We start from the raw sequence: 15,970 nt of genomic DNA on the forward strand, positions 1-15,970 counted from the left end.
CAGAGTTTGAATGTTTGTTGCTTTGACTCTGCATCACTAATTGAATTTAACTCAGTTTAGATTTCAGCTTACATGTTTTTGTTTTAGACCAGCTTGGAGCCAAAACACACAGAACAGAAGTTAAGAAAAACTAAAATCCTGCATGTTTTGCAGACAAAGCCAGAAATCACACAGTGACAGCTTGTTTATCAGGGTCTTCCATCCACTCTCTAGGATCAGGTGAAAGCAACAGGTGATCGGTCATTGTCTGCTCAGGCCTGCTGCTGCTGCTTCAGCAGATTAGCTGTTTTCTAAGTCTTTGTAGAAAGCGCAACTTAAGGACTTAGAGCCTCCGAGAAAAGCATCTCAGCACACTCCTCGGCATATGGGTGAAGGCTTTGTGTCCCATTATCCATCTACACCAGGACACAGGCAGGAGCGAAGAAACGTCCGGCAATATTTCAACACCAGAAGCTTGCACCATCTTTTTTTTTTTTTTTTTTTCCATCTTTATTATTATTTGTTTGATTTCTTATAAATCCCTGAGCAGAAAATTGCTGCTCATCCCATTAGAGGCTTTAGAAAAAACACAGAGCAGATTGAACAAATCGTGGAGGACCCCCACTCTCACCATATGATAACAAGAGTTAGAGGATCAAGCTGCAATTTGTGCTCCGTCCTCTGGGATACTGATAAACACCAGGCTTACGCAGACTTATGTCAAATGACATCTTTAATTTGGTCTTGTGACATGACAACAATCCCACAAAGAAGGCTTTATTCTGTGGTGAGATTTTAAGTGGAAATATTTTAGCGCTACTGGGAAAATTAACATCTTGCTCTATGTTTTTCTTAAATAATGAAAAAAAAGCAAACAAGACATATGTGGCCTGCAGTACACGAAACGTACGGATCATTAAAAATGTTTCCCCCAAGATTAGTGAAGCAGAAAAATATTGAGTATCTACAAAAGCCAAAGATGTCCCTGGAGGACAGTGGATAACACGAATCTAATCTCAATATTCAGAGAGGGGACAGAAAACAGGAATACATGTTCATTTCCTTTAGACTTAGTCTCATGAAAGAAATTACATTTGAACGAATTGAATCAAAGTGCCCCATGTATCTGAAGACTGGTGGACGAAAATCAGTCATTTAATTTAAAATAAATACACATAAATTCATAGGAGGAACCAGGACTAACTGGGCTCTTGAAGAAAAATTATGCTCTATTCCAGAAAATGTTTACACACAGTCTGATGAATTTCTATGTAAAATCAACATCCCAAAATAATCTTTGGTGACTACATTCCCTCTAATAATCATTTCATGCTCATATTGTTAACACTAAACCTTTGTTTTCCTTCCATGTAACTAACTAAACTGATGTCGGTCTACTGTCTGTGACTGTACGTCAGTTCAACCCATAAAAAGCCAGACAAGTTTTAATCGTGGCTTTTTCAAAAAGCCGGTTTTACAGCCGGTTCTCTTGTGCTTGTCCTGTAAATATGTGTTCTAGATTGAGCGTGTTGTTTTATTGGTCTCAGTCTATCTTACCTGAAACCTATGTGTTTTTCCATCCTTATAATGACGCTTTCAGTGAAAAATGACTGTCTTGGCTGCAGCAGCTCTGTCCTGCATCAACTGTAAAGACAAGGACTTTCAATCAGCATTATCAAGAGCCTGTTGTAGTTCCCTTGATCATATTTTGGGGTTATTGGAGACTTCTTTTAGCATCTTGCGGTCTGCTTTCCGTGTGAATTTGGACAGTCACTCCTGTCCTAAATGTCCTCCACTTGTACACAGTTTTCAGCACAGTGAAACTGTTAAAGATCTTTTTAAGCCTCTTTTCAGACTTGAAAGCTGTTGCAATCTAATTTCTGAGGATCTTTCTCTCTCATCATAGCGTTCCCTCTCAATTCAACAGTAAGGAGTGTGACAAACTAAATGTTAAAAGGTTTGAAGAAGGTTAAACATCCCTCAAAATGCTGAGTAATTATGCACTGATCATGTGGTCCTAATGTGAAACATCCCAGAACATCACTGGCGTGTAAATTAGAAACGTAACAACCACAATGCCGTACTGTTCAAACGTAAGCAATGCATTGATTTTATTCAGGTTTTTTTTGTGGGCTCTAGTGTCCCTTATATGACAGTAGGCTGACAGGAAAGGGGGAGGGAGGAAGACATGCAGCAAATGTCGCCGGGTCCGGGAATCGAACCCACGACAACCGCGTCGAGGACTGAAGGCCTCCAGTGGGTCGCGCTATCCCCTACGCCACCACAGCACGCCCCATTTTATTCAGTTTTTAATCGGTAGCTGCTTTATATTGGCAAAAATGCCAGAATTAGCATCAAGGCCAAAAACATCTGGATTTGAGAACCTCAGTTGTTCAGTTTTAACGTTTCATTTGGGTTCCCCTACCAGTGAATAAGGTGACGAACACACAAGAGAGGAGGTGAACAAGGATCTGGCAAGGAGGAAATGAAACTGATTGGCTTCTAAAGTGCTGGGAGTTTAGACTGCTTAGCAGAAAACACTGAACCTGGGAGAGAATAGAGGAGCTGAAGGGAAACACTGAAATGAACACAGAGATGATCCAAATGACACAAAACAACAAAAAAAGAATCCAAATATAAAACCAAAAAATAAAAACACATGTGCATCATGAAGGTTCCCTTATCACCATTGGGGTTTTGGTGTCACATGTTCAGAAATGGTATTTGATCCTTTCTGCTTTCTTTTTGTTTTGCATTTATTTTGCATTTTATTCCCTCCAGTGCTGCAATCATTTAAGTTCAGGCACAAAATAAGATTTAGATTTATCAACGTTTGAAACCCACACATTACATCCTTTAATTTGTGGCAATAAAATCATAACAGTGTAAATAAATCGAGACAGCAACATGATTTGGTTGCATTTGTACACAAACTATTTACATGTAGTCACTAAACAGCAAAAGCAAAATGCTTCTGATAAAACAGGAACACCCACATTGAGGCGTTGTGTGATAATTTTTGTCGTTACAGTTTATGTGGATCTACGTTGTTTTGTCAAGAGGAAAATTTGCACCAAGACGTTGGAGAAGAGGTTTGAATAGCCTTGGACTGACTGCTGTTCTCCTTGAAGATTTGGTGTGTAGCAGTGGCTCTAAAGGACCACCTCACTAGGAAATACTGGGTTTCAGACCTGAAGATTACCTTTTATTTTAAATTACAAATGCACAGAGTAATTCATACACATCATCCCAGCTGCCGGATCGCTGTCATTTACCTAATCTTCTCAGACAGAGTGAGGTATGGCAGTGAATTAAAACCCTGCAGCGACTTAATCAGCAACTGAACAAAAAATAGGTTCAGCTTGGACTGAAAATAAGGCACTAGAGATTATTAGTGAGAGATAAGGAGTAAAGTTGCTTGGTGTAGTAATTGTTTTTGAAGTGTTTGGACCATCTGTGTTGTCTTGTGTTACATTCAGTGTTGGCATAGTTACTTTGAAAAAGTAACTTTAATCGGACTACTGATTACTCCTTGAAAAAGTAACTTAGTTATATTACTGACTACTTGATTTGGAAAGTAACTAAGTTACATTAAAAGTAACTTTTTAGTTACTTTCAGCAGCTGCTAACAACAACGCTCCGCCTCGTGTGAAAATAACATTGATCTTTGCCAAAACTTAATTGTAAGCTATTTTATAATGGTAACATCAACAATGTGTCTTCACTGATAAGGTTGAACTGAAGAGGAGATTGTACAAAAAAATAAAAAACGTGAGTAATTTGTGTGGTCCAAGTGTTGTCTGGAAAACTCTAAGAATGATTTTAAAGCTTTGTGCTCATCGTTGAAGGTACTGAAAATATTTTAGGAATTGTCTTTTTGGTTTGCAGCTTGGTTTGTTTGGTTTTAGTGAGATATGAATACTAAATTATCAGACATGGATGTAATTACTGCACTGGTTTTTCTCTAATTCATAATCTGTTCAATCATACTTGATTACATCCATCTCTCCATTGACTGCAGGTGGAAATTAGCATTTTTTGCTATAATCTGGTCCCATGCATCACTCACATTAAAAGGCAAATAAAATGTATTTTCTTATCAGTGTAAATAAGTAAACACTATAAAGCAGTATAAAACTTTCTTTTTGTTAATTTTATGACCTACGCTTTGGTCAAAACCTGCTATTTAAAATCTGCTTTATAAATAAAGAAAAATCTATTTTCATCTACTGAGCGAGAAGTTTTTAACTTTTTTTTAGTGAGAATCTATATCGAAGCTTTTGAGACGACTCAGTTTGGACCAAACGGTGTCAACCTCAAACACAGGAAATAAATATTTTTATGAATTCATCAGAACCACGTAGGTTTGCTCCTCCTCATCATCTCTTTGACATTTCACCAATCCATGAATTAAATTAGTTCAAGAGTCTTTATCCCAAGTGTCTTCACCAAACGAGAGCTGGTTCTTCACAGCTGCTGGGTACTGACTTAAACTCAGCTCCTCAGTCCAGTCTTGGCTGCTTCTTGACACCCGGCTGCAGAGCTTGGGCTCATTTTACTCAGTTCTTGTTCAAGTTTTTCTCTCAGTTTGGAGAAGCCAGGTCTTTTCCGTGGCTCCTGGTCCCAGCAGAGCTTCATTATGGCGTAAACACCAGGAGGACAGTCCTCTGGAGCCTCCATGCGATAACCTGCTTCCACGTTCTCCTTCACTTCCTTCAGAGACTAAAGCACAGAAACAGAGAGGATCGATTGAATCAGCAAGAATTTAGCTTATGCAGAATAAAGCTGAGACAATTCTTGCTGCCATAAGAGAGACAGAGTTTATGAATGCTAGTCACAACTTTCTTGAATTGTTTATTAAGTTTAAAACAACAACTGTAATTTATGATTATGTCATTAAGAAAGAAAAAAAATAGACTAAAAATACTTCAGGCAGCTGAAGAGCAGTTTTCACTTCACTTAAACTACTCAGAAACACATCATGATGCTTGTTCCTATTTTATATTTTTATGTACTTCATCTAAACCGATGGCTATTTGCTGAAATCGTCAAATGACTTTTTTACATAAACACGATTACAGATAGTTGCAAATTAGTAACCAACATTTATTGGCATGAAAACAAATGAGTGCCAACAGCTACTGCGCTCTACGGTAGTGTGCTGAAGGAGTCCCTGTGAAATCACAAACATTCACAAACATCGCTGCAGAGAGATGCTACGTACCATCTTAGGGTAGGGCTGGCGGCCGTAAGCGAAGATCTCCCACAGGAGAACGCCGTAACTCCAAACATCTGACTTTGTGGAGAACTTCTGCAGATAAAAATTGAGGACAGATTTGAAAGGAAATTAAATGATGATTTCGGTTAATCAAAATATAAATGAAGAAAAAAATAAGGGGTAAATTTCACACAAAATGTTGTTCCTCCTAATTATGACTTATGACCCAGTAAAAGTGCGTGGAGGTATTTATGATCTGCCCCTCCCTGCTGGAATTCCCCTTTTTCTAGTTGGGATATTTTAAGACTAAAACATGTGAGAGAAAGGTCTGCAGTTCTTGATTAATGACAATATATTTATCAGAGAATGTTTCAAATTACTGTCTTCTCTTTATGCACTGACAGGCCTTCAGTCAGCAAGATAAAGCGAGCTGAACAGTAAAACGAGGAGATTGTTCTTTTTGATAACAGAATTAATATAGCCTACCTCTTTCTTCAGAGCTTCAGGAGCCGTCCATTTGATAGGCAGCTTGGCTTTGTCCGTCTCTTTGGAGTCCACCTTAGCCAGGCCGAAGTCGCTGACCTTCGCCACGCCGTCGTCAGAGATCAGGACGTTTCGCGCTGCCAGATCTCTGTGAACAAGTTTCTTCGACTCCAGGTACTCCATCCCTTCACACACATCACTGACCACAGAACGTGCAGAGAAAAAAACACAACGTGGAGGAAATCGGTATCTGCTTAGAAAGTCCCCTCTAAACAGAAGTGACATAAAAAGATCAGTTTGATGAGACTCACAGGGAAAAGCGCAGCAGCTGAGGGGAGCCAACGACTGATCGTCCTCTGGTCCTGAGAAAATTCACAAGGTTTCCCTGCGACATGCAAACACATCATAAACCTAAAGTTTAAAGGTAAACACAAACCTTTAAGCATAACATGTCGATAATTAAAGAGAAAATAAGACTAACGGACGGGTTTGAATTGGACCTGCATTTTAGCGCCCTCAACTGGCAGGAAAAAAACATGCCATTTTTTTTTTAATGATCGGTGATAAATGTCTTCAACATAGAAGGGAAAACTACTTTATCAAATACAAAATGCACAAAAATAGTAAAAGAAAAAAAATTATATTAAAGAAGAAGAAGTTTAATGATAAATAATAGTTTCTTTCTTTTTTTACAAGTAGTTTACTTACATAATAAAAATAAACCAGCAGAACATGTCGCTTTTATATGTGGTGATGCAATGATGATAAGATTTAATTTAATATTTACCAGAATAACAATTTATTTAATGATTTATTATAATTAATACTCATTCATACCTCTGGCACAATTAGGTTTAAATCTCACACAAAGGCACCAGTCGCTCAAAACAAAGGAATAATCTTAATCCACAGGGGGAAGGAATCATTTTTGGTGTTTAACTGTGTTCGTTAAGCGTACCTTGGTCATGAGCTCAGTGACGATCTGGAGCCCCTTGTGAAGGATGACTCCCAGCAGCCGCACCAGGTTCTTATGCTGCAGCTTCCTGAAACAAGGAAACCACACAGGGAGAAGTGAAACCAACTTCAACCCTGAACCAAACTGCATGGATGCACAACGTTTATATACATCTATCATCTGTATTAATCTCATGTTAATACAAACTTTTCTAAAGATAATGCAGGAAATGACTTCTATGATTTAAAAAAAAAACAAACAAAAAACAAGTGGCTGCGAAACCTTCACTCAATTTTAGATTTTCTCTCATCCACACAGGTTAAAAAAATAAACCCCAGTAATTTTTGGTAAACAGTTTTTCAGACACATCCAGATGGAACAGCAGTGTGTTTCAAGGTTGTGTCCATCTGAGTCAAATAATTTTCCTCAGCAGAAAGGAAATTGGTGAGGATGTTAAGGAACAAACCAAAATCAACCAAAGCTCAAGCTAATCATAAACTGAAATATTCTGGGGCACCAGTGTCCCTGTGTGCAGTGAAGGAAGCTTAACATCACCACCAAATGAGGCCAAAACACAGATCCAAAGTCAACACCTTCAAATCTCACCACCAAACTCCTTTTGGTTTGATATAGGAACACTGTAACAGCCATGCAGCACTGGCGGTGGCACCGTCATGCTGAGGTGTTGCTGCCATTTATACCGGTGCACATTGTGAATAGGATAACAGAGGAGAGTTAGGTATAAATTCTTCAATTCAAATGAACAACTTGGACACAAATGAGCCGAAATGTGCTTCAAAACTGGACGTGAATAGATAAAACAGGCTGATTTTAAATAGATTTATTTGTTTGGCAAAGGTTTGTTGATGGTTATTAAAAGCATGTGATTTAGGATCAAATTCCTCATGGAAATTTACGCAAATATTTGTCTATAATATATTTTCAACCCCGAGTGGATTAGAGGAAATCTACCACAAATTGAAAGTTGCACCCAAAGTTTTGGTGTTAAAAATATATTCAGCTAAATCATTAAAAGCCAGGAAATACCACAAAGCTTTTGACCATGATGAGTATATGTAAAATTCTCCAGAACTTTGTGTGCTTTATGCAGTAAACAAGTGATAGATAACGCCTGATGGCATCCCAAGATAATTCAAACGGTAAACGCTTGAGGACTTACGTCATTACAGCCGTTTCCTGCATGAATGCCTGAGCTGTGACGTCACATTTTATGATCTTCACAGCCACCATCTGGCCCATGTACTCCCCCCGATAAACAGCTGAGGGTTGGAAATAACAGAGTTAATATCTACTAAGACATTTTGTTTTAATCTGACTTCCTCTGGTCTCTAAATGTTCTCGATTATATTCAACGAGACAATTCTCTGAGGTTTAGGAGCAAACTGCTTGTGGATATTTAAGCAAATATGTGTCTATAATAAAGTTTCAGCCCTTAGTGGATTAGAGAAAATCTACCACAGTTCGTGGAAGCGCTAGTTCGTCTCTGGATACAGTTCCAGATTCCAGGAGAGAAGAACTCATATCTCAAAAAGGCTGATTACTATTTCCACAAAATGCACACAGAGACAAAGACATGCCCTGTGGTCTGAGTTAACTGAAATGACAAGTGTTTGGACATAATGACCGTCCGTACATTGGGAGAAAAAAAAGAAGAAGCTTGCTTGTACGGAGGTGGTACCATCATGTTGTGGGAATGTTTTGATAATGGAGCAAAGTTTCCTGAGAAGCTTGAAGAAAGATGCACAACATTTTGGAGTCTGAAGTCAGGATTAAAGTCAATTCTACCAATTACATATGAGATATGTGAGTAGAGTTGAAAATGATGTCAACATTTGGAGATTAAAAGTAATTTTTTGTAGTCCTAACTGACATTAAAAAGATCAAATTAAAATGTTTTACACCGTGTACGTAAATATCTGATTTTGGCTGTATGTATTTTAAGGTAAGATAAAGTTTAGATTCTTTTTGGGAGGTGTGATAGAAAACTTTTAAGACACAAATCTATAAATAACATATTTACCAAGGGCTTTACTATAATGTGTGGGGCTTGTTTCATGTCAGGCAGTTTCAGTAATACTTCTCGACCAGAGATACCATAAAAAGATTACATATTTCCTGTTGTCATTTCCTGACTCCTCCCCGCACCCTGCAGGTTTTGTCACGGTGTGAAGAAACAAAACTCACCACCAAATTCTCCTTCTCCAATGTTTTCTCCCAGAATGAGCTTCGTAATGTCCAAAAGCCACCCAGCTATAAAAACCAAAACAAACATTATAACAACTGCAAATATATCAAAAAGCGTAAGCATTTGCGACATCTTGTTTCTAAGTGCACGATGTTGTGTTTTTGCACAAAAATATGAAGGCACAGCTTGACTCTGAGCTCACTTTTAGACAGCTCCTGCTCAGCTGACTTGGCTCCTTGTTTCTTCCTGGGCGTCACCAGAGTCGTGACGAGGGAGCCTTTGTTCTTTGAGTAAAACTGCATCAAAGAAAACCAAATTAGTCACCGATGGTGAATATCTGTAGTCTGTTTCCGTGGAGCTGGTTTGGTTGAATACACATGTGTTACCACAAAGCAAAATTCACCTGAATTTAACTAAAATAAAAATCGCCTGGCAATAGTTTGTGACACACTGGGTTAGTCCAGTAGCTGTATCACTCCCTCCCTCTGTTTCCTCAGCAGGAGTGAGTTACAGAGTGACTCGGCCCACCGATAAGGACGCTGCAGTGTGACTCGCCATACGGCCACAGACATGATAAACCATAAAAGGGTAAAACGGGATGAGGATTTATGCTGTGACCCAATATTTGGTAAGTTAGTGCATTTAGTTCAACTGTCATGAATTCATGCTCCACATATTGCTATGTTAGATCAGTTAAATGGACGATAATTTATATCAATGTCTGGCTTTAGTGTAGACACTTTAATGCAGAAAACAGAGATTTAGTGAAACATCTTATGTTTAAACTGGGATAAAATATTTCTTTCTCTCTGAAGGTGACTGAGCCGTCCGGAGTGTTTCACTTACTTCGATCATATCGATGAGGTTGTAGAAGTACTGCTGGTTGTCGATGGTCAGCTTGTTGTCTTGGTAAATCACTCGGTAATGGAAGACCTCTTTCGAGAAGCTGACACACAGGACGTAGTCGCCTGGGTGGCGTATGCTCTCTCGCACCAGGAAGAGGCCATCCTGAGGCGGCTGCAGCTTTCCCACCGCAGCCGGTCCGGAGATCTTCCCGTGAAACCAGCTGAGGACAGACATGAGAGGGCTGAAACTAATGACTGTGATCGATTATTTTAGCGATCAATTTGCTGATTAATTGGATTAAAAAGAAATTGGCACATTTTGCAGTACTTTTTTTAAACGTTATTTGAAATACACTAATAATGCCAATGAGCAAACAATTCAATAATTTTTTTGATTAAGAAAACAACACTTTGTCAAAAATCCAATAGCAATAAAAAATAAAAATACTTTCAGCCAATCTGTTGATTATTTCTTTCATCTTATATGCAAAATGTAAATTTTTTGTTCATTTTTGGCTTAATTGTTTTTCTGACTGTGTTGTTCTTTGAACAAATGGCAATTTTTAGAGTTTGCATCCTTCAGTTAGCAATTAATTTATTACTAAATTAGTTATTTCAATAATCGATTGATCACGGTTAATTCGATTAATCGTTTCAGTTGGAAATTATTTGCGTTGATACATGTGGAAAAAAAAAACCTACACTCACAAACCCACTAAAAACAAGATGCACAGCACAAAGCGAGACGAGAGGGAATCAGAAACAGCCCTAATACAGCAGAACAACAAAAATAGATCTTTCACTTCCTTTGCATAGTCTGTTCATTGTGCATATGACACATGTCAAATCTTAAAAAGCAACACCTCAAAACGCCTGGCATAAACACAGTAATAAGGAAGTTGAAGTAATATTCACCTTATTCTCTCACCTCAGAAATAAAAACATGTGAATTTACATGCAAGTAGGAGGTCTCCTGCAGAGTAAAAACGAGTTAAAAATGCCTCCGTCTCTCGAGGACTTGCAGATAAAAGTGGAGAAAGACCGATTCTGTACACCAACATATCTATCTGCCTCCACACCTCGGCTGCTACAGACATGGTTGGCGTTAACTTGATTTTCAGTACTTTAAAATCACTGAGAGCACATACGGTAAGTCGGGTAGTTGCTTATTTTTTCATGACAGTTTTCTGTCGTAATTCGTAGATGTACAAGACTGGCCTGCAACGCATGAATTAATTATTGCTGATCTAAAAGGGACTTTGTTGTTTCTGAAAGCATTTTAGATGGCAACGTTTCTTCTTCGGTGATGTAATGTGGCACAAGCAGAGAGGCAATGTTTGAATCAGCCCTGGATCTTAGTTTACAAACAAAAAGAGCACACCTGCCAGATTTTTGGTGGTCTCCTTAAATTTACATTCTTCAGCCACAATCATCTCCACTCCTTTTCTGTCTGTACCTTGTAGAAAATAATCCACGGATCGCAGGAAAAATCCATCTTTAGCATCCACTGGTTGAAGCCAGAGGCTAAGCTTCTTCTTAATAAAGGTCAAGCCACAACCAGAGAAACAAGCATGGTCATTCATAAATGACTAAACTCCAAAAGGTCACATTCTTAAAAAGGAAACTTAGCTAAACTACTAACCACCTAATTCAAAAACACAGCCACCAAAACAAAACGCTTCGCTGCAGCTTTCACACAATACAAACGCAATACAAACACACTTCGACACACAGCAGCACCACCTGCAATGAGACTGAATGACCTTGAGAAAATTACTTGTTATAGGAAGAACTGATTTTGTTTCACCACACTTGACATATTTAATCCAGTTCCCAATCCATCAGGTTTGTGTATCTTTTCCAGTGTTAGACTGAGGGTGATATTCTGAGGCTGTGAAAAAGAGACGATTCTTTGAAAGACACGTTGCGGTTTTATGCACTTTTATAATTGAAGTAGCAGCTTTATTTGAAGTTGTTGTTTGCAAGTGTAAATGAAACTCTGTGCCCACTGAGGACAAACTGTCAGAGTTGTGTTTGAGACTCTGCTCAAGTAACTCCAACAAGAAAAAGAAAGAGAACGCATTAAGGCAATATTACCAATATTGGTAATATTGTGCCCTGTTTTAAATTGGGCCTTGCTTGTACAGAGGTGGTACCATCATGTTGTTACTGAAACAAAGATCAATTTAACAATAAGAACTAGGCTAAAAAAAAAGTAAGTTGGTCTGTGGTACGATACTGATCACTTACTTATAAAGAACATTGTTTAAAAAAATAAATCGAACTATTATTTTAAACATTTATGTACCAAAAAAACAGGAAGTTTGAGAACTTAATCTTGTAGTTGGTGTTTGCTTGCATCTCAAGAATCAGCCCACACAATGTGGTCACCAGATAAGCTTCAAAGACACGATGACAGAACCACCTACAGTCGCAGAGCTCAAGGGTCTGACTTGAGACTTGACTGGATGATCAGTAAAATGATTTCGTGAGAATCGAGGAGGATGATGAGACTTACGGCATGAGGCTGAGGCCGGGGTCGACTCGTAGCGCCTCTCTCTCACGCACATTGCTGGAGTTTATGAGCCCCTCCTCTGCAGTGGTGTTGTGTCTGGCAGCATAGAAACCTTTCCTCTGAACAACAAGCAAAGTTTTCTCATCAAATAAAAAAATGTGTTAGTCGTTTCAAACTAGCATCTCATTGGTTTTACAGATTCTGTGAACTTTTAAAGATTTTTGGTGAGGTAGTACCGTGCTTGTATCAACTATAGTGAGAATGTCTCCTTTGTGGTAGAGCAGCTCTCCAGGTTTAGCTTTCCTGTTGTCACACTTGGCTACACACTGAGTACCAGGAGCCCAGTTCATCTGCCGGGGGAGAGGAGAGATAATAATAGTAACATCAGCCGTATCTTCGCTCAAATGATGATGCCAATTCTTTCTGAGCTTCTGGTAGGTTAATATGAAACGATGAAGTTACTTTGATAACTGTGGATGTCAGTAAAGCCACCTCTCAAACACACTGCTTCCTTGTTTGACATCATGGAGGTTTTTTTTTTTTTTTTTTTATATATATATATATATATCAGCTGATATACCACAATTGTGATTCCCCACATGTCTGGCATCCAAGACCAGATGCCTGGAAGTGGCACACTCATCGGTTCAAACAGTTCAGTTCAATTTATTCATGTGTCAAAGGCTATAAAAAAAACATAAAACTAAGAAACATGCAATTGAAGTAAAACAGAGGGGCAATACAATGTGCCAAACAGCATCAAATATAACTCCATACAGGACAGGAAGAGAGCCAGCAGTGCACATCATCATCATCATCATCTTGTTCAACTCTTAAGATCTTGTTGCTTGTTACTCTAAGTGCATTTTTTGACCTAATGTTGAGAAACCAATAGAGAAGGGAAAAGGTCAGCACAGATAAAAAATTATATCATCATGGACTTATCAAATCTGAAACTTTGAAAGTTTTCTTAGGCAAAACAGTCACTGCTGGCCCTTTATTTGCAAGTTCTCTGACAAGTAAATTTTAACTAATCAAAAACAGTCCAAGATGTTTGTAATTTTCTGTCTGGCCTTTAATCATTGTCATTTTCTTTGTGTTATTTGCTTCTGTCTAAAATCAATACACATGTTCTTAGTTTTCTGTGCACTTAAAATGAGAAAAAAAAATATCACACCAGTCTAAAAATTCATTGACCACAGGACCCTGGGCATCGTCATGTAGATGGCCGACTATTATTATTATATTTATGCATAAATGCTATGGAAATGCCCAGCTGGGAAAGGAACATTTTGGTATGAAAAGCAAACATCAACCCCAGAACTAAAGCAAAAACACCTCCAGGAGATTCTGGTTGAAGCTAGTAAGACTGTCTTATTATCTGAATGACCTTTGACCTGGAGGACAAAGTCCTATTATATGAGTGGAATGAGTGATACCTATACAGACTCAGGAAAGAAGAAGAACCAATAATAAAAAGATAGATTACAATTTGGACAACATGCATACAGAGACAAACACTTTAGTTTTTGAAGACATGTCCTGTGGTCTAATTATTGTAAAATGCAAATGTTTGGACGTAATGAACAATGATTACATTTGGGGGGAAAAGGAGGAAGCTTGCTATGAAAACCTAATCTTAATAAAGTTTTATCATGTTGTGGGATTTTTTTTTTACAGCCGGAGGGACTGGTGCACTTCACAGGTTCCATCTTGAGGAAAATTAGTCTCCAACTACATGCAACCATATTCTTACATTTATGTCACTTAAGTATCAAAACTAAAAGTGTACCCAAGCTTATTTTACAGTTTAGTGGAAGTAAATGAATAGAACCTTTTTGTAAAAGACTGTCAATGTAAAACATGTTGAGTAACGCTCACATCCTTTCAATCTATCCGACCATCTTCTGTGATAAACAGAACCTCACAATTCTCATAAAAACAGTTTGATATACTGTGAATTTAGCTGAATAAACTGAATTGGAGCCATGCTTGTATTAGGATTCCACTAAAACTAAATCACACACAGTTCATACATTGAAAAATGAGTTTGTTGAGTTGGGAAAAACATCGAGAGTGAATTTTAAAGCTTGTATTTTTAGGAAACAAGTTGACAAAACTGCAAATCTGTTCTATTTTATGCAAGAAAACTGTGAAAAAAAAACTATTTGGAAAGTGATTATAGAGTCATTACTATTATATATGCACTAAACATATATATATATGTTTGTTTGTGTGTATCTGTTGACTGTCCCTCAAAACCAGAGCATGAATTGTTACATCGTCACCAACATAACACTTTGTGACTTTGGCAGTCAATAAAAAGTTGAAGGTTGGTCTGATATTTAAACTTTTACTCGTAAACAGAAACCTTCTGGTAACTATGTGAAAGTGTTTATCAGTAGATCAGCCTGGTTTGGTTGTCACACACAAAATAATTTAAAATATATTGAGACCTTTTCACCAGACCATTTTATGGCTTCTTGCAAAGACTATTCATTTATTCCACTGACCACTCCTTGAACAATTCCCTTCTGTTAAACAATATCGTTTTAAAAGCAGAGTGCATAGAGCATTATTTGTTTCTAAACTTATTGAAGTTTATGAGAAGCTATTTAGCTTTGGATCCAGCAAAAAATTACCCCCATGACTCATCCAGGAGGTCACAAAATACTCCAGAAGAATCAAGAACATGTCGCTTTCCTGAGTTAAGGTCATTGTTTATGTTTTAATAATAAAAAAAGAGACACTGGGAAGAATGGAGATTTCATTGGAGAGCTTCAAGGTGAAAAGAACCTTTTCATAATTGTTGAAAAACATCTTCATGATCTCCATGTTTTTTTGGAAAATAACTGGTGTGTAGACTGTGCATTAAAATGGCAGCAATGGAGCTTTCTGCAAGGTGTGCGACCTTCTGCATCTGGTGTAAACTGAACACAGCTTTTACAAAAGGATCTGTTGTGTTTCTCGAGGAGCAAGCTGACATTATTCTCCCTCACAGCAGAAAATCCTGACAGACCATGTCCCACCAAACGTAAACTCAACATACAATCCCACCTTTTAAATGGCTCAGAGTAGAGAAGGGTTTGGAGTGGCCTACTCAAAGTATGGACTTACAATCCAATTTAGATGAGAGTGTGGTAAATTCATGCATTTTATGCATTAAAAAGAAATTAAAAAAACAAACAAACAAAAAACACAAAAAAACAAGATATCTTTCAGGAGACACTGTTTACACATCAATTTGAGTTGGTTGACGGTTTGTAACGTCCCTGGCCACAAACACATCAACTTTTCCAAGCCTTAAATGGGACAAAATGGGATGATTAAAGAACTGAACCCACCTTGCATCAGAATTTTGATGACTTTGTTCAGAAATCCTGCGGAAAACTGGAGTGACAAACTCAAAAGGTAATCCCGTAATGATGCAGCTGGAGGTGTCGGACAAACTGAGCACGGAAGCGCTGACGGCTTGCACCGTCCGCTCGGTATAAATATTTCACTACCTGCAGCTCTCTGAAAACACTGACAACCGCTTTCAGGACAGCCGGAGATCAGAGAAAACAAACAAAAACACGCCGAGACTTTAAATCGTCAGCAGAAAGAGCCCGATTTCCTCCTAAATCCAGATCCAGTTAGCTCCCACGGCGCTGACATCGCAGCTGGATCCGTATGTGTTGCAGCCCGACATCCTGGACGTCTTCTAGTGCGGACCACTTCCTCAACACTGGGAAAAAACGTGCCGCTAATTCAGAAAAGGCGGCGCAAG

At 38.3% G+C, this 15,970-nt stretch overlaps 1 protein-coding gene and 1 long non-coding RNA gene across 2 annotated transcripts; one reads left to right on the plus strand and one right to left on the minus strand.

Moving 5' to 3' along the window:
- Positions 1-2,790: 2,790 nt before the first annotated feature.
- matk (megakaryocyte-associated tyrosine kinase) lies at positions 2,791-15,961 on the minus strand. The gene is made up of 12 exons (XM_044129366.1): positions 15,546-15,961; positions 12,438-12,551; positions 12,205-12,320; positions 9,688-9,907; positions 9,044-9,137; positions 8,841-8,906; positions 7,816-7,915; positions 6,639-6,723; positions 5,992-6,065; positions 5,684-5,879; positions 5,204-5,290; positions 2,791-4,701 (listed from the first exon to the last, which is right to left on the minus strand). Exons 2-12 carry the CDS (start codon positions 12,549-12,551, stop codon positions 4,474-4,476), a joined length of 1,380 nt encoding a protein of 459 aa, XP_043985301.1. The 5' UTR covers positions 15,546-15,961; the 3' UTR covers positions 2,791-4,473.
- LOC122838613 lies at positions 9,221-10,139 on the plus strand. Its single transcript, XR_006371927.1, has 2 exons — positions 9,221-9,469; positions 9,657-10,139. It is a non-coding gene; the product is annotated as an uncharacterized LOC122838613 (long non-coding RNA).
- Positions 15,962-15,970: the final 9 nt, after the last annotated feature.

Source organism: Gambusia affinis, linkage group LG10 (assembly GCF_019740435.1).
Source record: "Gambusia affinis linkage group LG10, SWU_Gaff_1.0, whole genome shotgun sequence".
In the NCBI taxonomy this organism is placed as follows: domain Eukaryota; kingdom Metazoa; phylum Chordata; class Actinopteri; order Cyprinodontiformes; family Poeciliidae; genus Gambusia; species Gambusia affinis.

What these genes read in the sequence shown, in the direction of transcription:
- matk (XM_044129366.1), bottom strand. Translation starts at nt 12,551, where the DNA reads ATGAACTGGGCTCCTGGTACTCAGTGTGTAGCCAAGTGTGACAACAGG. An exon ending in CTATAGTTGATACAAGCACG is followed by an intron (nt 12,321 to 12,437) that starts GTACTACCTCAC and finishes CTTGTTGTTCAG; the next exon opens with AGGAAAGGTTTCTATGCTGC. An exon ending in CTGAAGCTCTGAAGAAAGAG is followed by an intron (nt 5,291 to 5,683) that starts GTAGGCTATATT and finishes TTTTATCTGCAG; the next exon opens with AAGTTCTCCACAAAGTCAGA.